This window comes from Heteronotia binoei, chromosome 10 (assembly GCF_032191835.1).
Source record: "Heteronotia binoei isolate CCM8104 ecotype False Entrance Well chromosome 10, APGP_CSIRO_Hbin_v1, whole genome shotgun sequence".
NCBI lineage: Eukaryota > Metazoa > Chordata > Lepidosauria > Squamata > Gekkonidae > Heteronotia > Heteronotia binoei.
In genome coordinates, this window is record NC_083232.1 from 80,668,633 (window position 1) to 80,695,108 (window position 26,476).

At 44.2% G+C, this 26,476-nt stretch overlaps 1 protein-coding gene across 1 annotated transcript in view; it reads right to left on the bottom strand.

Annotated features, from left to right (window-relative positions):
- Positions 1–25,128, bottom strand: part of LOC132577939 (engulfment and cell motility protein 1-like) — a 262,139-nt gene extending 237,011 nt beyond the window's left edge. Inside the window, exons 1-3 of the mRNA XM_060247729.1 lie at positions 24,976–25,128; positions 6,124–6,164; positions 4,004–4,076 (exon numbers count right to left, since the gene is read on the bottom strand). Of these exons, the coding sequence (XP_060103712.1) occupies positions 4,004–4,076; positions 6,124–6,164; positions 24,976–25,053 (192 nt within the window). The 5' untranslated portion in view covers positions 25,054–25,128. The remainder of the gene's footprint in view (positions 1–4,003; positions 4,077–6,123; positions 6,165–24,975) is intronic.
- Positions 25,129–26,476: the final 1,348 nt, after the last annotated feature.

The window sequence follows — 26,476 nt, forward strand, 5'->3', positions numbered from 1 at the left end:
ACGTTTTGATGTGGAGGGCAGGCATTGGCATACAGCCGTCTGAGCATCTCTTGCCTCGCAAACCTTGCTTGGTCACTGTAAGTCAGCTGTGACTTGGCAACCAAAAAAAACAAAAAACAGCAACACCAGGATTATATGGTAAAACTGTTCCTGGAATGTACCACTGCTCATTAACGGGACAAGGGTGTTGGAAACTCGCCTCCTTAGATATGCTGTCATGGGGGGAGGGGGAGCCCAACCCACTGCATGAACTCAAACTTTGTTTAGTCATAACATCAGAGCAGGGCTTGCCAATCCCCGAGCAAGCCTTCAAGAAGCATCACGCTTGCCTGCGCAATCCCTGTGACCCTGTCCTTTCTCCCCTCATGCCTAGCAACAGCAGGCACTATTTCTGGGTTTGCAGCAAAACCTGTCATTACACTCAACTCAACAAAACAGGGTTGGTTGGCTCTTAGCTTGCAACTCTGATGTGCAGGCAAAGATCAAAAAACTTTTTGGAGTCCTGGTTTTGCAGAGAAAGAACAAAACCATATTTTGTGCATCTGGATCATAGCAGTAGGCCATGATTTTCCACAAATACAGAATTAATTCTCTGCTCATGAAGAAAGGAGAGAGGAGAGAGGACACAAGGTAGCCTGAAGCTCCTTCAAAGCTCACTTACACAGAGGTCAAAAGTATGATTTTCTGTTACATCTGAGTCCAGCTTATTTATTTTATTTATTTGTTTCTGTTAATTTATAGCCCACCCTTTCCCATAATGGACTCAGAGTGGGTTCCAACACAATAAAACAATCAAACCAGCAGTAAAACAGCCAACAAATAAACGATAAAACAATTGAACAATTAAAACAGATTTAGAGGTCAAAAAGAAGGGCTCTGGGCTGAGCTATCAACTTTTCATGACAGTTTTTCATATGTGTAATCAGAGTTTTTTTTGAGCAGAAACACACAGGAACGCAGTTCTGGCTGGCCTGGTATCAGGGGGCGTGGCCTAATAGGCAAATGAGTTTTCCTGCCAAAAAGCCCTATGGTGGTGCAAAAAAGCAATGGTGGTGTCAGGGGGTGTGGCTTAATATGAAAATGAGTTCCTGCTGGACTTTTTCTACAAAAAAAGGCTTTGTGTGTACTGTATTTTTCGCACCATAAGGCGCTCCGGACGATAGGACGCACCTTCCTCCTGGGGGGCGATCCGCTGCCTCCGATCCCGACGCTTCCTCTGTGCCTGCCTGCCTGGCTCCAGCTCTGACGCTTACAGCAAGCGCCAGGATCGCTCCCTCTGCCCTCCAATCCCGGCGCTTGCTGTAAGCATCAGAGCTGAAGCCAGGCAGGCAGGCATGGAGGAAGCACCCGCCCCCTCCGCAAACCCAGCGCTTTGTGAGCGCCGGCTGTGGAGGGGGTGGGTTCTTCCTCCGTGCCTTTCTGCCCGGCTTCAGCTCTGATGCTTACAGCAAGCGCCGGGATCGGAGGGCAGAGGGAGCGATCCTGGCGCTTGCTGTAAGCGTCCGAGCTGAAGCCAGGCAGGCACGGAGGAAGCGCCGGGATCGGAGGCAGCGGATCGCCCCCCCCCCCGGAAGGTAGGTACCGGTACCTTCGCTCCATAAGACGCACACACTTTCCCCCCACTTTTTTTGGGGGGGGGGGAAGTGCGTCTTATTGTGCAAAAAATACGGTAATTATTGTAGATGGGGGATATTTTGCCTTCTCCTGGCTGGAAAATACCTGGCGATTTTAGGGGTGGAGCCTGGGGAAGGTGGGATTTGGAAAGGGAAGAGGCTTCAGCAGGCTTCTGGAAAACTGTAACTTAACTGTGTGCAAAGAATTGAAATCTTGCCGTGCTCTGATAAAGTTGTTGAAGCTGGTCAAAGCTTCTAGAGCAGGGGTGGCCAATGATAGCTCTCCAGGTGTTTTTTTGCCTACAACTCCCATCAGCCCCAGCCAGCATGGCCAATGGCTGGGGCTGATGGGAGTTTTAGGCAAAAAACACCTGGAGAGCTACCGTTGGCCACTCCTGTTCTAGAGAAATGAGGGAATATGAAGTACTACCTCATCGCTGTGTGATGCTGTGTACTTAATACATTTGGAATTGAAACCATTCAGATACACTACGGGGTCTCCTCAGGAGCACTTGGACCGAGGATTCCTTTGAATGTGGAAGGACTTATTATCGTCTATGTGGGAATGTTTATCATGGACTTTCAAAGACTATGTTCTTCCTTTGTTTTCACTTTAGGTGTTCTATAAATCAGGGTATGTTTATAAAATGGTTTGTCTGAGAGTGTTTTGAATATTATAGAAGTTTGTTTTGTAAATTTGTATAATTGTCTTATTGCTTCTTTGGAGGCTGGTTATCATGGAACCTCAGGGTTTTCTCCTGTCACCCACCTGAAGGATGGCACCCTAGGGCGCAAACAAGCTTCCATCACTACTAACACCCCCACACAAACATCGGTAGAACAAAAAGTTGGGGAAGTCTATTTCAGTTATACCACGCAAATCTATCACCTGCATGGATCAATCTTTAGAAAGGGACGATCTCTCCCCAAGCAGCCTGAACCTCCCTCTAGTTGGCCTCCTTCCCAACTTGAAAACTCTGGGAATAGAGCCTGATCAGGAACTGCTGCATTGTGCCACCTTTCCCAAACAGTCATGAGTAATAAGGGGTAGATGAAAGTGGTTACTGACAATAGTGTAGTGACTAAAGGGAACTTTCGTGCTGAAAGACAATAACCCTCTGAATAACAATGCTAGAAAACAACATCAGAGGAAGGCCTTGGTGTCTATGCCCTGTAGTTGGCTCTCCAGGGCAACTGACTGGCTACTGTGTGAAACATCATCCTGGATTAGATGGACCACTGGTCAGATTCTGCAAGGATCTGCTGATGCTGGATCATACCAGTGGTCCACCCAGACTACAAATGGCTGCTCTGATGCTACAAGGAAGCTCATAAGCAAGGCTGGCTGGCTACAGGCCTCACCTACTGACTGCTCAGGAATGCAACGGGAATGTAGACTAATTGGGCAACTCCCCTAAATACTAATATCTAAATTTTCAATCCACTCAATCATAGTTGGAGAGATTTCAAAGAGCTCTATCACATCTCCCTGGAAAGCACAACACTCATATCCTTGTGACAGATGGAAAATAGTTTCCTCATGGGGCACCCTGGATATAGCATTTTGAGTTGCCAGACAATAATAGGATCTCCAATGTGTTGTTGTGGTTAGACTGTCAAACTAGAATCTGGGAGGCCCATATTTGAATCTCCACTCTGCCATGGAAGCCTGTTGGGTAATCTGGAGCTAATTACACAGTCACAGTCTCAGCCTAATCTACCTTTGCAGGGCCGTTGTGAGGATAAATGGGAGGAGAGGAGAATGATGTAAGCCAACCTTGTTTCCCTACTGGGGAGAATGGCAGAGTATAAATAAACGAAATAAATAAATGATTTAAATATCCCAAACTATTCACATATTTTTTATAATATTGGAACATGAATATTGGCCTGTAAACAAAGCATGGCATTTATAGTATTTATAAAGAACCACCTTTCCCACTTGATGCATTAAAATTTATTCTAAACTGAGTGACGTACACTAAAGATCTTTCTCCAGTCACCACTGAGAACGGCTATACTGAAAGGCATTTTTAAAAACTCACAAACAAACCCTTTGCAGCTACACAGTGCGTAATTAGCAAACAATTTTTGCCAGCATGGGAACAATGCTTCCCCAATTAAGACTTTGGCTGGAAAGCACTCCAGTAGACCATTTCTAAATCAAGCCACAGAACTGTACTATCACACTGCAACCAGGCAGAGTTCAGACTGTTAGGATGAGGCACAGTGAGCCCATTACTACCCACTTGGATCTAAGCAGTGAGAAAATGAAGATAATAATGCAATTTTCCTCTACATTACCTCCGAACCTGGACTGTCAGCCTGAAAAGTGTTTTGGAAAATAAACAAACAGCACATTTTGTGTAGGGAAAGAAAAGATTTCCTACCTTTTCGGTGATATAGAAATTGGAACCATCGGCATGCTGCAGTGCATAATACTCGTGATTTGAAAGAGACCACCTTAAAATACACAAATAAGTGCATCAGTAAAATGCATAGGAAAGACCGCAATTCAGAATTAACACTCAGCTTTGCCCTGCCTTCCCCTTCTTAGTTAGAGGACTGGGGACTCCTCATGAATGGGCCCATGCAACAAATGAGAAGTCCTTATTTATTTATTTTTTTCAGTTTGGATTGCACAGTGTAAAACAATGCAAGCAAATAGCTTGAGTCATCCAAGGAAACACTACAATAAACCTAGGATCACAAAAAGTAGAAAAATTGCAAAAACAGTATCAGACGTGGTATGTCACAAACAATACAACAAAAATGGAATTACTTGGCAAAATGTACTGGAATGAAATTTCCTCAAAAGAAACAGGGTCCATTCCCAGGTTTCTTAGCTTAATCCATAATTGAGCTCTATCTATTGCATCAAATGCACTTTTCAGGTCTATGAAGGCAGCACATAACTTGTTTGTCCCAGTGTTGATATATTTTTCTGCAAGCAAGGCCAGAGTGCAACCATTGTCCAAAGTAGACTTGCAGAAAGAGCAAGGTAATATATACAATAAACAGTGGAATAGACCAAAGTCATATTCCCCTTGGGAAAGCACCCCACATTCATTATCCTCTTATTCCCTTTCCAGAAATGTGCACCTGAACAATTCTATTTGACCTCATTTATGAAATGTCAGAACTTTCCTGATGTCCACAGGCAGGCCATTGCACAAAATGAATTCCACAACCGGGAATGTCTGTGTATGGGCAGCCGTCAATCTTAAACCCATTTGCAAGGTCCCCCACGAAGCCACCATAAGAACTTCTAATCAGATCTGCCCTTGGAGTTCCATGCTTGGACCTAATCCCCAGGTGCATTCCATTCCATATATCTGGAAATTAAGTTCCAAGCACAGGACTGCAGAGTACATCTCATCTAATAAAAATAAAATAAAGTCTTTGTAGTGGCCATGTGGAAGACACTGGACTTTATGATCTGGAAATCAACCCAAAGATCACCAGTGTATTAATGAAGATACTGTTGCACTTCCATCTAATTACAAGAGCCTCACCTACCTACCATGTAACAGATCAGCAGAATTACAGCCTTGTGTCTACAATTTCTTAAAAGAATACTTTTTACTATATACTGGAAAAGTTTCCAAGACAATATACAACCCGAAGTATTTTCCTCAGTTATAGATCATCACTATACTTTTAAATTTTAAAAAACCCTAAAAGAAACAATACAATAAACCTATACCCCAAATTTTAATGTTCTGTATAACCCATCCCCTTTCATTTATGCAGCTCACCAAGAAGGTTGTCACCATGTTCAAATGAATAGTCAATGGGCCCAGAGGATGATAGCAGGGCCCCATGGCCCTCCCATTTTCTTACTTGTTGCCACATGAAGTCTAGATGAACTGCTTGGGTGGAGCTCTTAACAAACATCTGGTCTAAAATGAGCCAGAGCAAACATGCATTTCACGCATTAAGTCTGACTTATTGATTCAAGCAACCACTGAACTCATGGAAGTCCCATTGAAATCCAGTGAATAAATGTTCCCCAAAAAGGGGCCACCCGTCATCATATACCAGATTCATTTTGGGGCATGTCACAGTACATATCACATTTTTAATGTATGCCAATATGTACTGAAAGCTATGTACAGCAGAATATACATAATGGCCCAGCCACTGGCTGGAAGCCAAGACACCCAGGGTTTTCAGAAGAGTTTCCCCTGTGATACCACATAGCTCATGGCTGTAGAAATTTGCTTTAAGGGCCACCTTGTCCTACTAGAACCACAGCCTTCCCTCATTTCCATACACAAAACTGATATAATAAAACCTATGACTATATTCCAAATCTTTTTACATGTTCCCTGTAGAACAAAAATTATAGCCCCTTTGCTTCAGTATAGGTTTTACTTTGACATGTAAAGATGAAGCAGATTTGATGATCAGCCTCTTGGAAGAGATTTAAACAAACCCACAAGAGGGAAAAACATTTCAGAGCTATTTATTTTGAGAACTGAAAGAAAGCACAACAAGCAGAACTTACCCATCGCAGACTTCCTTTATTATTGCAGACAAAGGCCTTTTCTGAAAATAAAAAAAGAAAAGAAACATTCTTTGTATGAGACCATCACAGCAATGGCTGTAGTACATATCCAAAGCAAAACCAAGTGTATTTCAGTTAAATATAACAAGGTAGCTAAACCGGTGTACACTGATTTGAAAATACATGCTGCAAACAGTACATGGTTCTAATCTCAGCTCTGCCAATGAGCACACATGGTTACTTTAGCTAATCCAGTTTCTTACTTCTTACATTGATTATAGCGCAAGACAGTGATCGACCTTACAGGCTATAATTATAATATAATCTATACTAGAGGTGGCCAAACCATGGCTTGGGAGTCACATGTAGCCCTTTCACACATATTGTGTGGCTCTCAAAGCCGCTACCACCCCCCATTGGCAGGCTTGGAAAAGGCATTTCTCTCTTTAAATCACTTCTCCAAGCCATAGTCTGATTCCTTAGACTATGGCATCAGGTTACCCATTTGTCTTCCTTCACTGATATTTAACTTCAGCACATGACACTGCCTTACACTAAGTCAACCCATTGTGTCTATCACGGTCCACACTGTCGACTTCAATCCGTTATGTCTATCAAGGTCCACACTGTCTACTTCAACCCACTGGGTCTATCAAGGTCCACACTGTCTACATCAACACATTGGGTCTACCAAGGTCCACACTGTCTACTTCAACATGTTGGGTCTACCAAGGTCCACACTGTCTACTTCAACATGTTGGGTCTACCAGGGTCCACACTGTCTACTTCAACATGTTGGGTCTACCAAGGTCCACACTGTCTACTTCAACATGTTGGGTCTACCAAGGTCCACACTGTCTACTTCAACATGTTGGGTCTACCAAGGTTCACACTGTCTACTTCAACCCATTGGGTCTATCATGGTCCACACTGTCTACTTTGACTGGCAGCAGCTGTCCAGGATCTGAATGAAAGATCATACACATCATTTACTACTTGGTCCTTGTAACTGGAGATACCAGGTATTGAACTTGGGACTTTCTGTATGTAAAGCAGGTGCTCTGCCACTGGGCCACAGCCTCTCCCTTAATGCCACTGTTTCCCCCCTACTCACTAATCCCACAAATGCATACATGTCATGCTACAATCCATCTGTAACTCTTTTTAAAAACACCTTTGCTGATCATAATGTTAATACTGTAATTCATTGTGTCCTCTCTAACCTCCTAGACAGACAAAAGATAAAACCTCAGATACCAGCACAGACATTTTGCAGAATGAAGCAATTTGTAAACAGCTTGATCTTTTAAGCTGTCTTTCACACTTCCTGACAACAAACGTGCATCATGGCCAAAATGTGTTCTGAACACAGAATGCAGGAAAAGCAACATCACTGTACCACAGCGTGGCTTTCGCCTGAATATATAGATGCATACGCACATCATCTGCCCTCTCAAATCATCTGCTAAAAGGCCATAAGAATTTCAGCAGAGCACACTTTCCCCTTCACCACTGATCTGCAATGCAGCAAATGGATGGTAACATATGGTCTAGCTAAAGTTAGTTTTGTTGGGTTGATGGTCCTGAAAATAGAAGGAACACTGTCTGGTCTGGAGATGTCACAACAATCTGAACACCGCCACACACGCGTCCCTAGGAGGAGGATACAAAAACAAACACACACAAAACCAAAAGCCGTTTGTCTGAAAGAAAATGAGAGACTGTCACAGTGATGAGGTAGTTTGCTTGCAGGGGCCACCAGGAAACAAACAAGTCTGTTCTGTTCTGCTTTAACAAAGGCAGACTTTGTATTGTGATCATTTTGACATTGGGGGGGGGGGGGGGATGAACTGTTCCATGATCAAGTTTACCTGTTTGCACAAGTCCAGCTAGTGCAGAAGCTCCTAATGCCAACATTACACTCCAGAAATTAACCCCGCAGAGCTCACCAGCCAATTATTATACCCATCTAGGAAGCCAAAATGCCATCCTCCAGACAAATGTCAAAAGGATGCAACTCTGTGTTAGGAAACATCTGGGACTCCTGTCATCCTCCTTTGAGCAGGAACATTGCTTGAATTACTGGCACAATAACACCAAGTTATTCCCTGCAATTGTCCTCTTAGGACCAAGCTACAGGAACCATCTGGAGGGCTTTATGTACACAACAAGGGAAGAAGATCCAGAGCTGCAATTATTTTCATTGCTGCAATTATAAACTGATGCTAGTTTAGATTTACCCTTTCAAAATGGAATAGAGCTCTAGTATGCCTTAAAAATGGCTTCATGAAAAGAGTGAAATTACAGCAGCTAGAATGACTTTTTCGGCAACTGTAGCACCCGGTAACCCTCTCTGGTCAGGGTGGTAAGCAGGCATTTCAAACTGCCAATTTCAGCCCCTGGGATAATTTTATGTATCAAATTTAAACATTTGCACAGTTTCATGCATAGAGAAGAAAAGGGAAAATTATATCTAATAGCCAAGGGATGCTCCATGTGGGTCAAAACATCTGTACAATGGGGCCAGCCATAGCTAGGATATATGTTTCTGCAAATACAGGGGAACCCAACCAATGATAACAGAAAGACTGGTATTGGCATTGCAAAAATAAACCTGAAAGTTCAGGTAGCATTTTGAACTGTTGGAGCAAATGAAAATGGCCCCCAATATTGTGGCGATGACTGTGACTGCAATAAGGTGGGGAAGAAAGGAGGAAAAGACTTCGGGGGAAAGGAATGGAACCGGAGCCAGCAGAGAAGGAAAGTGGAACTGAAGGCAGCTGGAGAGCAGGGAGGGAGCAGCCAAGGGGTGCTGGCAGTAGAAAATATGCTTTCTCTTCAATGAGAGTCCTCATCCTTCTGCCTTTTGTTATTCCTGTTTGTGAAACCCTACATGATGCCCCGTGGTGCAGAGTGGTAAAGCTGCAGTTCTGCAGTTCAAGCTCTGCTCACGACCTGAGTTCAATCCTGGCAGAAGCTGGGTTTCAGGTAGCCAGTTCCAGATTGACTCAGCCTTCCACCCTTCTGAGGTCAGTAAAATGAGTACCCAGCTTGCTGGGGTGGGGGGAAGTGTAGATGATTGGGGACGGCAATGGCAAACCACCCCGTAAAAAGTCTGCAATGACAACGTTGTGATATGACATCACCCCAGAGTCAGAAACAACTGGTGCTTGCATGGGGGACTACCTTTTTCCATCAGTGGCTATAAGCCACAGTGTGTGTGTGTGTGTGTGTGTATACACACACAAATATATTGGCCACTGTATGACACAGAGTGTTGGACTGGATGGGCCATTGGCCTGATCCAACTTGGCTTCTCTTATGTTCTTATGATGCAAACTGTAATATAAATCCTGACCATTCATGAGAAGGCTTGTTTATACTCCAGAGAATGGAGTTGGCCCTAAGACAACAGAAGCTTGTCTATGGGACAAACTAGATGATACCACATCCCTGAGTCCTCTACAGGAACACAGCATCATTTAAGAGCCTGGATTTTTACTTTTCAAAATGCCACGGGGGTAGGGTTGCCAGCCTCCTGGAGATTTCACAGAATTATAACTGATCTCCTGAGGACAGATATCAACTTCCCTGGCGTAAATGGCCACTTGTGGAGGCTGGACTCTAAGGCACCACATTCTCCCTGAGCTGCTTCATCTGCCTAAATTCCACCCTCCCCAGCCTCCATCCCCCAAATCTCCAGGAATTTCTTGGCCTGGACTTGGCTACCCTATGGAGCGCTGATCCTGCTGAGGAGAACAATCCTTCTCTGAAACACATCACTACATGACGAGGCTTAGCTCTCCTTCCAGAGCCACCTCACTATATTGACCAAAGGGAGGCATTCAAGGGGTGCTAGGGAAAGAAGTGATGTACTATCAGAGAGAGGAGATTCTAACACTCAGGGAGAACAGGAACTTGGTTTCAGAATCTGTTTACAGTGTCCTGGTTCTGAAGCAAAATTAATATGGACTTAGATCCAGGTGGGCAGCCATGCTGGTCTGATTTTGAGACCAGTGGCATCTTTAAAACCAACAAAAGTTTATTCAATGTATGAGCTTTTGTGTACATGCACACCTCTCCTGTACCTCTGTGCGCACATGAAAATTCATCCCTTGAATAAACTTCTGTTGGTCTTAAAGGTGCCCCTGGACTCAAAATCTGTTCATACGGACTGTTACTTTAAACAGACTAGGGCAATGTCAGAACAAAAGCCTGTCCTTTCATGTCGAAAGAATCAGCCACCATCGCTTTTAGTTAGCAGTAACTGAAATAAACTGGCACAGCTCTTTGGAGACACAGAACGTGATATTATCTTTTAGGGACTACTGAGCACAGTTACAGATATTTGATCCCTCGAGTGAAAGAGCCCTTGAAAGTTAACAAAAACATGAGGTCAAGAAAGTAATGAGATTCTCTTCATCGGCTTTTACATACCCTCTCATAACAAAATGCCTCTCTTGTTTTGTTTTGAAGGGTTTTTTTTTAAACATCACAGTTTGTCACCAGGGCAAGACACAAACAGCTGTAAGAAAGACAAGCTTAGATTATTACAGGAAAGCCTCCACAGCACCAGCCACGGGAGGAGTTCAGAGGGGACTCCCTCAGAATTCAATAACTTGTGGCTACAAATCAGATCCAGGCAAGCAACGGAGATCAAAAGTGTGACACAAGTGTTACTACGGCACTCCACATGTACCATATTCAGCCCTAGGGCCAACAAAGAGTCACTATCTGTGTGACGGACAGCTGGGGTTTATAGCCAGGACAGCTACTCTCTTCCCCTGTCGGGAACTGTACCTAAAATCCCTTCTGAGCACCAACGTTGCTACCGCTTGAGCTGAAAAAATTAGGAAAAACATATCCTTCTGTTTTAGGACTAAGTGCATAAGAACATAAGAGAAGCCATGTTGGATCAGGCCAACAGCCCATCCAGTCCAACACTCTGTGTCACACAGTGGCCAATAATTTATTATATATATACACACACACACGCTGTGGCTAATAGCCACTGATGGACCTCTGCTCCATATTTTTATCTAACCCCCTCTTGAAGCTGGCTATGCTTGTAGCCGCAATCTGATGTACTTTAATTGAAATGGGAAGCAGAACTATCAGCCTTGTCTAATCAACAAATAGGAGATAGAAGGCCCCCCAATGTCGGGAAACGGTCCTCCCATCCCCTAGTTCACAAGCCATTTCCAATTATAACAAATGTTCTAGTCCAACTGTAAGTATTTGCCTTGTGTCCAGGAGAAAGCGTAATGGTTGCTCTTCATTATGTTAATCCCTTCCCCCTCAGTTCCACAAACTGCTTTACTGCAAATGCGCCCTACTCTAATGCTGCTTAAAACATATACTCCTGAAATGACAAGATCAACATCTGCATTCTCAGGGACTGCTCTTTTGTCCCCCACCCATCTCCAACCAGTGATCCAGGAACAGAATTATCAGATTCTGTCATGAATTGCTACTGTTTTAATATGTAATCCACATGAGCTAGCAGGATAGGATCGGATAATATAAAACAGTGTGATAAGTTGTGCTACTCAATTGCAGCACGCACACACAAAAGTTTTTGCAGCACCCAAACCTACCACTGAATTACCTAGCAATATAATAAATTTGATAAGGCAGATACAGAGAGCATCAAGGAGCCCAGTGGGTTACCGATAGGAGTGAGCAGGGAGACAAGCCACAGGATTAATATCTGCAAGATCACTATTCGCCCCAAGAGGCAGTGCTCCATTTTCCTTTCCATAATACATGTGAAAGAACAATACAATCAAAAGCAGATACTTAGTGCTGCTTCTCCTTACAAGTGAGCAGAATTTCCTCAGCACAGATTGACTGGAATTGAGGCTGGGAGGAGTTCTCCCCTGCTCATGCCCCCTCTCCCAGGCCCTGCTGTTTTCAGATATTATTCAGACACCGGATTTTTTCTGGGGATTACCTTTATGTGACATGAGGCATGGGTCTTTGGCAGGGCTTTTTTATAGCAGGAATGCACAGGAACACAGCTCCGGCTGGCTTGGTGTCAGGGGGTGTGGTCTAATTATGTCTGTAATCTGCCCTGAGCCCATTATGGGAAAGGGCAGGATATAAATTTACAAAATAAATAAACAATATGCGAATGAGTTCCTGCTGCACTTTTTCTTTAAAAAGCCCTGTGTGAAACAATGGTGATGTCAGGGGGATGTGGCCTAATATGCAAATGAATTCCTGCTGGGCTTTTTCTACAAAAAAAGCCCTGGTCTTTGGTGTTGATATTGTGTCAGCTGCTGTTTCACTGCTTTTTACCAGGGGTGGAATTCTAGCAGGAGCTCCTCTGCATATTAGGCCACACATCCCTGATGTAGCCAATCCTCCAAGAGCTTACAAAAAAGAACAAAAAAGAAGGATTGGCTACATCAGGGGGTGTGGCCTAATATGCAAAGGAGCTCCTGCTACAATTCCACCCCTGCTTTTAACTATTGATAATTTTGTACTGCAAGCTGCCCTGAACCCAATCGTGGGAAGGGCAGGGTATAAATTAAAATTTTATTATTATTTTTTTCAACTGCATCACAGGCCAAGGTCATTCCTCCTCTAGAACCAAAATAGGAGACGGAGGTTCTGCTCCATGTCAGCCATCCACTAACCTCGAGCTTCAAACATAAACTTATCAATTTTTAAAAAATCCAAATCCTATCTTCCAAAAGAACTTAATGCCTAGCTCTTAAAACAGGCAATGAGCATGACTCTACCTGGATGGCTATTGTGAAGTGAGATTTAACATAGAACTACTTACCCTATTATCTCCAAGCTAAGTATATTATACACTTCAGAATTTCCTTCCCGGTAAGAAGCACAGCATGAAACTGATGATTAATTTCCAGAATTATTGTACAAAGAACTAAGGGAGAAGCTGGAAGACTTTTGTGCGTGCTTTTTGGAAATGGAGAAATGGAAAGAATTTAAATAAGCTTCTGAAGGTTCGGGGGGGGGGGGGCGTGTTGTACTGTGAATAAATCCCCAGAGCTAAATTATGACTGAAGCATTAGGCAATACAAACGTTCCGTTTGCCAAAAGGCAAACAAGTCCTCTTGTAATTAAATAAGATCATACATTGCTCCAAGAACCATATAATTTTACAAAAGCAATGTCCTTAAACTTATTGGGAATTGTTTGTTTGGAAGATCTGCAGGGTAAGGAACATACCTCGGTTGGTGGTTTTTGTTTTTTTGAGTGGAGGAGGAGTTCTCTCAGTTTCTGTCTCTTTCTAGGTAGCATGGGAGGCTTTTCTGAGGTCACACACTAGCAAATGCATCAGCCTGTGAGAGCAACTGGACCAAGGAACAAGTTTTTATAGAGACAAATGTTGAGGGGCATTGACTTGGATCAAAATGTCCAAGAATCTTTTTATTGTGGGAAGGTTCAATGATTAAGTGTAGATTCACAGTCAGAGGATAAGTATCCACTAAGAAATCATCACAGGATTCATCCCATCGACCTCCCCCTCAAAAAACAAAACAAAACAAGGACATTAAGTGATAAAGCTGCAGTACTGCTATTCCTCTGCTTATGACCTGAGTTCGATCCCGGCAGAAGCTGGGTTCAGGTAGCCAACTCAAGGTTGACTCAGTTTTCCATCCTTCCGAGGTCGGTAAAATGAGTACCCAGCTAGCTGGGGGAGGGGGGAGTGTAGATGACTGGGGAACGCAAAGGCAAACCACCCCATAAAAAAAAGTCTGCCATGGAAATGTCATGATGTGACATCACCCCAGAGTCGGAAAGAACTGATGCTTGCACAGGGGACTACCTTTACCTTTATACCACAGCTTGCAGCTTCAGGGGGGTTGTATGTTTGAATATTCCCAGCCTGAGAGGGATAAAAGAAACTTCCTTGCACATAGAATGCCAGCACAGAATGCAGAAGAGTTCAACTCTATCTTCAGCCCTGTTTTCAAAGAATAATCTGATAATGTAGTTTCCCCACCTTTATTCAAAAGTGATACCACCCAAGAGCTACCAGTTGAGTCAATACATAAACTAGACCTCTGATTGGTCAATTACAACAGTAGCATTCTGCCATCTTCTGCTCCCTTGCTTACTTAAATAGTGGCAACTGCTTCCCAAGTCTACCTTTCCTGGAGTAGTACACCTTTATTTTGATCACACCGAAAAATTTACTTGCCTGTATACAATGTCTCTCAGTATCAACATAACAAAGGAATTCCACCAGTCATTGAGGAATATTACCAGAATGGGCTAATAACAATATTTTGCAAAATGTCAAACCCACTACAATTCTTACACTTTGCAGCACCTGGAGTTCATAATAACCTAGAAAGATTACCCACAACTCCCTCTTCAGTATCATTGCTTTCTGCTGTCAAGTCACAGCTGATTTATGGCAATCTCATTGGGTTTTCAAGGTCAGAGGTGGTTTGCAATTGCCTGCCTCTGCATTGTTACCCTGGTATTCCTTGGTCACTAAACACCACAGGAGCAGCTGCTCCGTAACTGTGCGGAATGTAATCTGGGTTACTTTACAGGTGTTAGGTGTGAAAGGATCTTGCCTTAGGTTGGTCAGATTCCAAGCATCCACTCTCTAGAACAACTGATCATTGATGCCCAGTGCCCAACTGCAGTGGGAGAGCTCTTAAGGAGAGCCCACCAGTAGCAGCCACCAGCCTCTGAAGTCCACTCCTCACTTGATCTGTGGTGGCTGAGCAAGAGAAGAGAGAGGCAACAGCGTTGGTTCTCTGAGCAGACAAGCAATGATGAATGAGATCTTTTAAAAAAACCACAAGTTCAGATCAAAGGGCTTAAATGACTTGACAATCAACATGAATGGGCTGTTAGTAAACCACTGCTGACAGCTAATATTCTAAGAGCCACAGCTGCATAACACATAACATGGCCACAAAAGAACAACTGAGAAGTTATTTGGGAGTTTATTTCAAAACATGAACTGAAAGGGCTGGGTGGAGAATCTCCTTTTCCAGGAGGTCAACTGTCTATTAAGGTTCATTCAAATCTAGAGGAGCTCTTTATTGTGAACTTGATTAGATGATCTCCATTAAAGTCATTCTCATCATTTACCTATCCATGACATCCTATCTTCAGGATACACAGGACTCCCAAAACTGACCACCTATCCAAACATTGACCAGGCACTGATCTGCCTAGCTTTAGCCAGTGTGTAGCACCAATTGCCTTCAGACCACAGCACAGGCATACCTAGAGATCTAATTCTAGGAAAACCAAGTTCTAAGACAGCAGGCCTATACAACATGAACACTCCCTAGTCATACACATCCAAAACTGGCTTGCACCAGTTTGGTGTAGTGGTTAAGTGCATGGACTCTTATCTGGGAGAACTGGGCTTGATTCCTCATTCCTCCACTTGCAGCTGCTGGAATGGCCTTGAAAGGGCAGCTTCCATGAGAGCTCTCTCAGCCCCACCTACCTCACAGGGTATCTGTTGTGAGGGAGGAAGGTAAAGGGAATTGTAAGCCACTCTGAGACTCTGAAATTCAATGTGAAGGACAGAGTATAAAGCCAATATCAACATCATCCTCATCACCACCAGAGGTAGGTGGGTAGCTGTACGCTACCCGGTGTTTGATGAAAACCTTGTTTTTGCAACTAGGCAAGCCACAAAAATGGGGACTTTCAAACACCTGATGGAGCACAAAACCCATGGCTGGCATGCCAAACATTGCCCCCAGACTCCATGTTGCACAAGGCTCTTGGAAATTATTGTTGTTGTCTGCTAAATAACAGGCATTTCACAATGATGCAACATCTGAACCATTAAATTCAGACATAAATTGCATAATCAAGGGACAAGTTCCAAAGGAGTGCCAACTTCTCTCCAGGCCACTACTCCAAGAGGAACCTTTCAGCCCAATTATGCAACAAGTCTTTCTTGGCCCTGCTAGAATAGATTGGATTCCTTTCATGCACTCGAAATACTACAAAAAGTCAAAATGTAGGCTGTGACTTGAAATATTACAAATACTGCACCTGAAATACTGCAAAAAGTCACAATGCAGAATGAGTTCTCTGCAGCCGATTCATGACCTTTGTCTCAGCATCGCTCCCTTTTTAAGCTCTTGTTTTCCATGAGCACCTGGTCAATAATTTTATTTGGGAGGCCACTACTCCCAATGAGCAAGCCTCAGATTCAGTGGGACAGCTCCTGAACCTTTCTGAGAGTTCCACTTCCTCCTTCTGAGAGTTCCACCTCCTTGTCCATATGTGCAGCTGCATAACAATCCCTAGATGAGCTCCACCACCTATTTTTCTACAAAATAACCCCTGCCAATGAGCATGTGTAAAGTGCCTTGGAGTTGTGGCCAATGTATAGAGCACCCTCACAGGGTTTCTGAAGGAAGAGCTGTTCAGAGGTGGTGTGCCATTGCCTGCCTCTGTATAGTAACTCTGGACTTCCTTGGTGGTCTCCCATCCAAGTATTAGCCCAAGCTGACCCTGCTTGCCTTCCAGATATGATGAGATCAGGCTAGCCTGGGCCACCCAGGTCAGGGCACTACCCACAATCCATGAAAACAATTCGAAGTCACATGTTCATCCACAGAGTTGCCGAGTTTCAGATCCTTCTTGCAGAGCATCCAGAAAAAGCAAGTTGTTTCCAATAACAATAGAAGTGCCACTGGATACTATGGGTAGCAGGAACAGTGGGCCACTTCTGTTCACAGCATTCAAGGAATACAGGAGGAGGCAGACGGCTGTGCCACCACCCAATGATTCCACAGATTCTACGACATTAAAGATTTCTCGAGTTTCTCCTAATCCCCAGGGCTCAGCTGCACAAGATGCTGGAGACTGAGTCACCGGAGGTCTTGCTTTTCATTTCTTTGTTTAGAATACTGATGCACCACTTATTTCTGGATTGCAGGATTCGATGCAGTTTGCAAATTTTAAAATTATAAGCAAGCTAAAAATCCCATGTGGGATCTAAATACATCAACAAACAACAGCCCTCTTGTAAAAACACCCACCAGTCCTTTCCTGATAGCACTGATTTCAAGAGGTCATTTGAACAACTGCCAGAAAGAGGGGTGGGAGAAGCTCTGGAGCCAGTGATCAATTGGGGAGGATGCTGCACCCCTCCCCCCGAAAGCACCTGCGAAACCAGAGCCCAATAGAAGAGTGGAGAAGGCACCTCTTCAGGTACATCACACTACACTCGTGTCCAGAAGCTGTTTGGGTGGTCCCAAATGTACAAGAGCTGAATATCTTAACCATCTGGATTTTATACATTTATAAGCCAGAAGGCCCACGGCTGAAATCTCACCTTGGCCACAAACTCAGTGCACCAGATACTGCAATCCACTTGCACCTGGATAGCAGATCTTCCCTGCTTTCCCTTCTCCCCAGGAATCCTTTCTGAACCTGACAACTGATTCCTGGGGTCAAGAGGCCCTCATGGAGCATGGGTCTGTGGACTGCTGTAAGGACAAGGAAGGGGTGCACAATCGCTCTCCCCTCCTCCTCCCAGCAGCAGAACTTAATCAATGGAAGAGGCAGGAAAGGCCTTTTCACCCTCTTTGCCCCTCCTCCCTGCAGTCATTATTCCACATGGGTCCCCCATCTCCAGGAATCAACAGTCCCCTGACTGGAAGAGACTGCTAGGGAGAAGGGGAAGCAGGGAAAAGATGCAACCATCAGCTCCTTCTGCTGACAGATCAAAGAATCCAACCTGGTAGATGGCTAGCTGCTGTTCTCTCAGCCTCAGAGCATCCCTGGCACCAACATCTGCAGTGTGGGGTTCACAAAACTGAACTTCCTTGTCAATTTATTAAACAGTTAATTCAAAGATGGAAGTCACTGGACCTTAGAAAAAGCACACCATAAATAGAAGTTTCACAAAATAACAACAAATGCAAAATGTCAATGTGTAATAGTGGTTAAGAGGGTTGGACTAGTATCAGGGTGACCTGGATTTAAATTCCCATGGAAGCTCATTGGGTGACCTTGGGCCAGTTACTCTTGGTCTCGCCTACCTCACAAGGTTATTGTGAGGGTAAAATGGAGGAGAGAAGAATGATGTCTACCACTTGTGGGGAAAGGTGGAAGATAAATGGCGTAAATACAGAACTGTTGTTTTCTGAAAGAGCTGTGCTTTGATTCAAAGCCAGGATTGGGCACTTTAAAAACAACTTGTATTTCTCATTCTGTGTGGGACCCCCAGTTTTGATGCAAAATCGGGGTTCTCTTCAACAAGCCCCTCTGTCTTAAGAGCCGGTAACTGAGAGAAGGGAAGAGACAAGAACAATGCTGGCGGGAGCCAGCAATCACCTTGCATCATCCTCTTGCTTCACTACCTGTCACAGAACGTACCGCAATGAGTTGTTTGTGCATTGCGTCTTTGTGAGGCATGGCAGGCCCCGAAGAACAAATCCTTCTGCAGCCCAAGTTGCAGCATCGTTAAATGTGCTCCGCAGCGAAATACCCATTGTGGCATGATTAATGATTACACTGAAGGATCATTCAGTGGAAATGTTTCTCCAGCCTCCTTCATTCATTCAAGCCCACTTCGCCAACTTTGCTCCTTCCACATTTCTAACTACAAACAAGGGTCTCTGCTTTGCTGGTTTACAAATCCTTGAGGGCAAGGTTCTCAAAATGCAACTCAAATTTTTTGGGGGGGCAAGAGAGAGGGGCACACATTCCTCATACAGAAATATTTTGCATGATACACTGTGCTTAGGAGGGGTAGAAGCAGGTCTTGAATTCAGCAGGAGCTCACAGGAGCACAGCTCCTGAACCTTTCTGACGGCTCCCCCTCCTCCTCCCCATCTTGTCCACTGAATAGTAGGTGCAGCTGCATAACAATTCCTGGATGAGCTCCACCACCTCTTTTTCTACAAAACACCCCCTGGGTAGAAGGGATTCAGAACCTATGCCAGGGAATAATTTGAGCAGCTGTAGTTTCTCTGCTCCAGAACCAGTGTGCTGTAGTGGCTGCAGCTTGAGGCTAGATCAGGGCATGAGTGAGTTTGAATCTTCACTTTGCCATGGAAGCTTGCTGGTGACCTGGCTAGTCCCTCTTTCTTTCTCAGCCTATCAGTTCACAGCATTGTTGTTGAGAGGGTTAAAAGGAAGGAGGAGAGAAGGCTTTGGGAAGCTGCTTTGGGTCTCCCACTGGGGCTAAAAGCTGGAGAGAAGCTGAAATAAATAAATAAGAAATGTAATTTTGGGGATATGCAGCAGCTGACTAAAATCTGCTCTTTGTGTAAGCATTAAAAAGCCCCAGGAATTTTTCCCCCGCAGTTAAGAATCATAAGAGATGGTAGGGGCCATACAGGCCATCTAATCCAACGCCCTGCTCAATCCAGGATCAGCCTAGAGCAGGGGTGGCCAAACTGTGGCTCTCTTTCACACATATTGTGTGGCTCTTGAAGCCTCCTCCACCCCATTGGCCATCTTGGAGAAGGCATTTAAAGTTGCTTTCTTTCCACCTCCCCCACCTATTTGCTCCTTCCTTCAGTCCTTCCTTCCTGTCCAGCAGCTCTCAAACATCTGACATTCATGTCTTGCAGCTCTCAAACACCTGATGTTTGTTCTGTGCGGCTCTTCATTAAGCACCCCTGGCCTACAGCATCCCCGACAAGTGTTTGTCCAGCCTCTGCTTAAAGACTGCCAGTGAGGGGTAGCTCACCACCTCCCTCCATAGCTGATTCCACTGTTGAACAACTCTTTCTGTAAAAAAAAAAAGTTTTCCCTAAATATCCAGCCGGTTCCTTCCCATCCTTAATTTAAACCCAGCATTGTGAGTCCTCTCCTCTGCTGCCAAGAACACTGAGCGCCTGGGGGGGCTTAAGAGCTGAACCCCTGTTCAACAACCGCCACTCACGAGTTTGTCACTCCTTCTCAAGTCTGACCTACCTCGCAGAGTTCCTTGTTAGAAGACTAAAAATAGGCACAAACGCTGCCTTGAGCTCCTCGGAGGAAAGGCAAGAAACAGATGCAGCAAAAAAATATGAAAGAAAATTAACAGAGATAGAACAGGCCCTTTACTTTCTCCTCCAGGGGCTCTTTTATTCAGGCTGCAATCTAATGGAAGCAGCAAGAGGAGCCTGATTTGCAAAGACTGATTCCGGCACTTTGCAGTCAGTACAGAGGAAACTTCCTGAATGCCCAAGGAACTCCAGCAAATTGAATTGCCACTGAGCCCCTGAGTTCAGAGCTAAACCTCAGACAGGTTTGCTAGAGAGCCGCCATGTGACAAGCAGAATGACAATCAGCTGGGGGCCATGGTTAAGGCCTCAAGACTAGGACGTGGGAGACCCAGGATCAAATTCCCACTCAGCCACAAAGCTCAGGGAGTGACCTGGGGCCACTCACTCTTAGTGCCTACCTCACTAGGTTGTTAAGATGACAACACAGAGGAGAGAACACCCTTCAGACAACACTGAGCTCCCCAGAAGAAGTGCGGTATTAAAAAAAAAAATTACAGATGATCTCACATAGGGGTGGAATTCTTGCAGGAGCTCCTTTGCATATTAGGCCACATACCCTTAATGTAGCCAGTCCTCCAAGAGCTTACAAACAAGAGCCTTGTAAGCTCTTGGAGGATTGGCTATATAAGCATTACGTGGCCTAATATGTAAAGGAGCTCCTGCTAGAATTCCACCCCTGATCTCACATCAGCACATGATGCAGCCTTATATGGAATCAGGCTATGAGAGCCTCAGGGTTAGTATATCAGCTTGCCAGCACTGGGTTAGGAAATACCTGGAGATTTTGAGGGTGGTGCTTGGAGCAAGTGAGGTTTGGGGAAGGACCTCAGCACATACAGTGTCACAGAGTGCACTCTCCAAAGCAGGCAATTTTTTTCCAGGGGAACTGATCTCTGTAAATGGGATCAGCTTTAAAAATGAGACATCTCTGGGCGACATCTGGAGGCTGGCAACTATATCAGTATATATTTAGACTGGCAATAGCTCTCCAGGATTTTCAGTAAAAGTCTTTCCCATCACCTTCTACCTGATCCTTTGAATTGGGGACACAAGAGTAGGGATGCCAGTCCCCAGGTGGGGATGGGGGATCCCCCATTTTGTGGGCTTCTGCCCGCTGGCCAACAGAGAAGCCCAGACCCCAATCCATCCAATCCAACACTCTGTCATACAATCCAATCTAACACTTTGTGTCATACAATGGCCAAAACCCAGATGCCATCCAGATGTCCACCAGTGAAGTCCGAATTCCAGAAGCCCGCCTGCTATTGCCCCCCAAGCACCGAGAATACGGAGCATCACTTGCCTCAGACACAGTGTTCCATCTATCCCTTGTGTCTAATAGCTACTCATGGACCTCTGTTCCATATGTTTATCTAATCCCCTCTTGAAGCTGTCCATTTGTCTTCTTGATATTCAAAACAGCTATTTTCTACATACTTTTTTATTTGGAATGTAGCAGGTCGGTCAGAGTGTTTAAATTAATCTGAATGGGGTCATATTGTAAAGTAAATAAAAATCATAATTAAAAACTATTTCACAATGTTTTGAGGTGGGATTGGGTTGCAATGTATTTCTATCTATTTTATGTTGGGTCACTCCAAGAGCCTTCAGGATGAGCGGCAGAACAGAAACTGTTCCAATAAATAAATAATAAATCTGAAGGAAAGGCTTTGCGCAAAGTGCTGACACATGACCACTGCAATGTGCACAGTCAGTAATGAAGCCATCGTGACATTTCCAGAATCTTCTGGCAAACAGCAATGTCTTTTGAAACTGAGATTAAGAACAGTGTTCCTTTTATTCAGATTTTCCGATTTATTAAGTTCATTTACAAGACATGCCAGCATGAGTGGATAGCAGTAATAAACAGTTAATAATGATAACAATAGACAGTTGATGCCAGACTGTTTGAAAGCTGTAATGCTATACCAAAAAAAAGAGGAAAGACAGCAGTTGCCACATGGTTTCCCACAGTTAACGCTACATCTGCTTCACCACTAATAATGACCAGGTGCAGGTATAATACCTCAGAACAAACTCCAAAATCCTTTCTATACTACACAGGAGTGTTGTCTAGGCAACTCCATCATTTTCTGTGGTGAACATACGCTTCATCACCACAAAATTACAATATGTTTGGCCTAGTTCCCCCCCACCCCACCAAATTTTTGCAACAAGCTTTACTTGAAGTTGTGTCGGGGGGGGAGAGATATTAAAATCTGTACTTTACTGCAGCTTTAATGGACAAATAAACATTCCCTTTGCTCTGGCAGCTCCCAGAATAATGAACAGACATCCTCTTCATAACTATCTGGTTAATATCATCTTCTGGAATCTTCCCCCTTTGTCTTGTCAGTCAGGATGTGGAGATGGGAATGATACTTTCTGGACAACAAGGATGATCCTGGGATTCCCCAGCCCGTCTGCTATAGCATAGACTGCATCAGGAGATCCTGGTGCATCTTTACTTCCTCTTGAACAGCTGCCTGTATATAGAAAGATATGTGGGGGAGGAGGAGCACTAACACTGGGTGAAAACTGTAGCCAAACTAGATGTGTCCAACCTGTGGCTGCTGCTGCTATTTTAAAGTGATTTTTAAAAATGCCATGAAGGCCCAAATCTAGATGGCTACATCCCACCCTGTAGTTCTTTCCGTACTTGAAAAGGCAGAGGGAGAAGGGGGAACAAGAGCATCTGAGCCCACCACACTGTGGGACCAATCAGAATTGGGCCCTTGAGGCATTTTTAAATTTCTTTTAAATGCCATTAGGGTCACGTTTGGCCCTTAGAGGCAGTTTTTCAAGCGTGCCATGCCGCATATCAGTAATGTATTCCTATCATCTACTGTCTAGTTTTTTAAAATCCCAGAAGTCATTTCATTTTTCTGATTCTGATCCAGATTCCGTCTCTATATATCTGATTCCTTTTCAGTCCGGAATGCACCATACATAGTTTGATACAAGAAAAATCCTGGTGCCAAATACCACAGCTAAAACTTCCTGATGCAGTACAAAGAAACTCAGGTGATCCATTTGCCAAAGGTAGGATGAAATCCATCCTTAAAACACACATCTGGGATCATAAGTTGCTTTATACACAGTCCCATCCATGGGAATCACAAAAAAAAAAAAAAATTATAACAAAGAGTCTTCTGATATTAGTGAAGTTTCGTCTTGAAATGTTAGCACTCCCTATAGTATATGGAGGGAAGGACACTGAATTTTGGCCTTGAAAGGAAGCTTGGCCTGCCTAAAGGTTACTGAGAGACCAATTCCACACTTCGTGGTGTCATGGCAACTGAAGGCTAGGAGCAGGCCCTGCGGTGGCGCTCCTATTAACTCTGTTGCTGTAGCACTGAGGCCTTGTGTCACACGATACCGACTGAGAAAAGCATTTGAGGGGAGGAGGAAAACATGGAAGGCTGATACCACATCCATTCTGAGAGCATTCCCAACACACCAGACAAGAAGCAACAGGACTTCCATTTACACACAAAGAAGAAAGCGGAAAAGATCTATCTCTAGCAAACAGCTACCTCATCACAGGCTTTGGCTGCCTAGGGCTATAACTTGAACAGCAACATTTCACAACTATAGTTAAGCATTATTTTACATTACATTGTTGATCAACAATTGATAGTCTTGGGAGAATGTTCCCCTTCAACATTTTCTTTAAACATTTTGAAGACAGACACACCATGTTTGGTTATATACACAGTACCATCTAGAAACCAACAGGTTTGTTTTATCCCTTGTTTCAGCCAGTTAAATACCAGCTAGATATCTGAAGTCCCAAAACTAACACAGAAAACGATGCTACATCCATGCTATTCATCTATATAGTCAAGATTTAGATCTATTTCCAAAGTGTGGCTCCCACCTGCAGATAGCTAAACCTGTGGATCAGGGCCACACTTACCCCAAACAGATTTTTCTGCAAACCTGGGGGAGCCTCTAAATTTGCAGAAAAATCTGAAAGTTTTTTAAAAAATCACTAGGGGATTTAAACTCCCCCAAATTAAATAAAGCATTATCTGCATGTACAGAAAATGTACTTACTGTTTTGCGACAAGAGAGGACCTGGTGCTGACTGTAGCAGTGACAACAGAGCCTGGAAGCTGCCAGTGGGCTTGGCCAAGGTGATGGAACCTGGAAGCGGCCAGCGGACCCAGCCATACCAGTGGAGTCTGGGAGCTGCCAATAGACCTGGTCGTGGCTGTGATGGAGACAGAGAGCTGCTCCAAACAAAGCTGCAGCAGCAGGACCTGGGAGCCACTCTGGACCCAGACACGGAGGAGGCAGAGTCTGGGAACTGTCGGCAGGCCTGGCTGTGGTTGCTGTGGAGCCCTGGAGCTGCACCAAGTCAAAGTAGTGGCAGGGCCCAGGAGTTGTTCCAAGCCCAGCCATGGTGGCAGCAAAGCCTGGAAGTCGCTCTGGGCCCGGCTGTGGTGGCAGTGGAGCCCGGGAGCCACTCCTGGCTCCGAGCAGCTCCCAGACACCCCCATTGCTGTTGTGGGCTCCAAAGGACTAGTGCTGGATGGCAATGGGGTTTTATGGCCCCCGCTTGAATGAATTATAATCCTCAATTCTACCCTATAAACCCAAGCCTGCCTCATGGAATATGCATGCAATTTTACTAGTTTAATTTACTTACAATTTTATATTTACATCCAAAATGCATACACGCATTAGAACTTGATTCAATTAAGTGCCAGGGGTGGCAGGACAAGGAAGATGCAAATCAACATGTAGGCAAATTGTGGAGGGCTACTTCCATGCAGCTGCACTCATATAATAATGCTTTCCTGGGAGGGGGGGGGGATCTGAGGCATATTTTTTCATGTCCGCGTGCAAAAAGATGTACAAACTTGGTACTTACCTGATCAATTTCCATCAACTTGGGGAAGGCACCAGGCCATTCTATAGCCACTTTCACGATATCTGCAGGTGGCGGCATTTTTGCTCCCACTGTTCTTTAAAGCTTATAAAATTGAACACCAAAGGCTGCAGAGTAGCTCTTTCATTCACAGCTGAAAAGAAGAAAGGGGGGAAAGTATATCACATCTGCTTGTATGACTTCACAGGTACACAAAGTGGTATGTGTGTGTGAAAGGTTACACACATGGAGGCATATAAAGACTTAACACACAGCTAGTTTGCACAGCACAGTGTACAGCTAATCAACCTGCTCAAAAGATGGCTGAAGCACGAGAATGTACTGTGTACAATGATCAGGCATTAGATAATTCTTTTAAACCCAGAAAATATCTGAAATTGAAAATTCGATAACAGTAAAGAAAGGCTACAAGAAACTGAGCATTACATTCTAAGATTTCGAGAGACCTGAAAGAGCCCCTCATTAGATCTTCTGTACCCTTTTCAAAAAGATGATTGCCCATGAAGTTATGACCAGAAAATACTTTCTCTTTAACTGCAGCAATGATCTCCTGTGTGTGTTCACAAATAGATCACTGCACTATAGCAACCAGGATGTCAGGAGGAAGGCAAAAGAAACAGCACTTCACACACACACACAAAGCACATACTGTATCAAACCCATTGTCTGGCGGGACACATGCACCCATGTCTCTACTTTTAGTACACCATTACAGGACTTCTGATCAGTGGGACAAATATGCTAATTATTGGTGTATTATTTGACTTGAAGTAGCTTCAAATCATTGTTATGAGAAACTACACACACATACAGAGAGCGAGTCCTCATGAAAACAAGAGGGTACTGTGAGCAACAAATTAAGTTGAACACCACCAGCCCCACGCTTGTTTTTTGGATCTGCTAAACCTTGTCTTTTTAAGAGGGTGAATCATAATTCTGAAACTTTGGTTTGTGATCATCTAGGTGACAAAAATAGCTGTTTATGAGATGAGGGGAGTAGCCAACCATAAGGACTGAGAGTTTATTTGAAGATAGCCAGGAAACAGTTTGTCACCACTGCAGACTTTGGATCTAGTGGGCCAAAAATGGAGGGAACACAACCAAACTTGATGAAATCATATCTTTGTCAGAGCAGCATCCTCTTTACAAGCTGGACCTGCCCTGCACTGACTAAAATTCTACTTACTGACCCTGCCCTGGTCCTTCATCATCTCCACTCACATGCAAAAGGCAGAAATTAGACAGAACTCTTTCTCCACACGTTTCCCTTAGAAAAGCTGCATGCTACTAGCTCAGGTCAGTGCTGATTTCATGGACATGAATTCTGATTTCCCTTTCACAGCTTGGGGCTGGCATTTGGGCCTTTATGATTTACCCAGGAGAAAAATTAAGTGGGGCAGGGAACAATTCTAAGCTAACTGCAAGGATTAACTTGTTCTTTAGGCGACACGGAGATGGGAGAGCACTCTTTACTGCTGCTCCC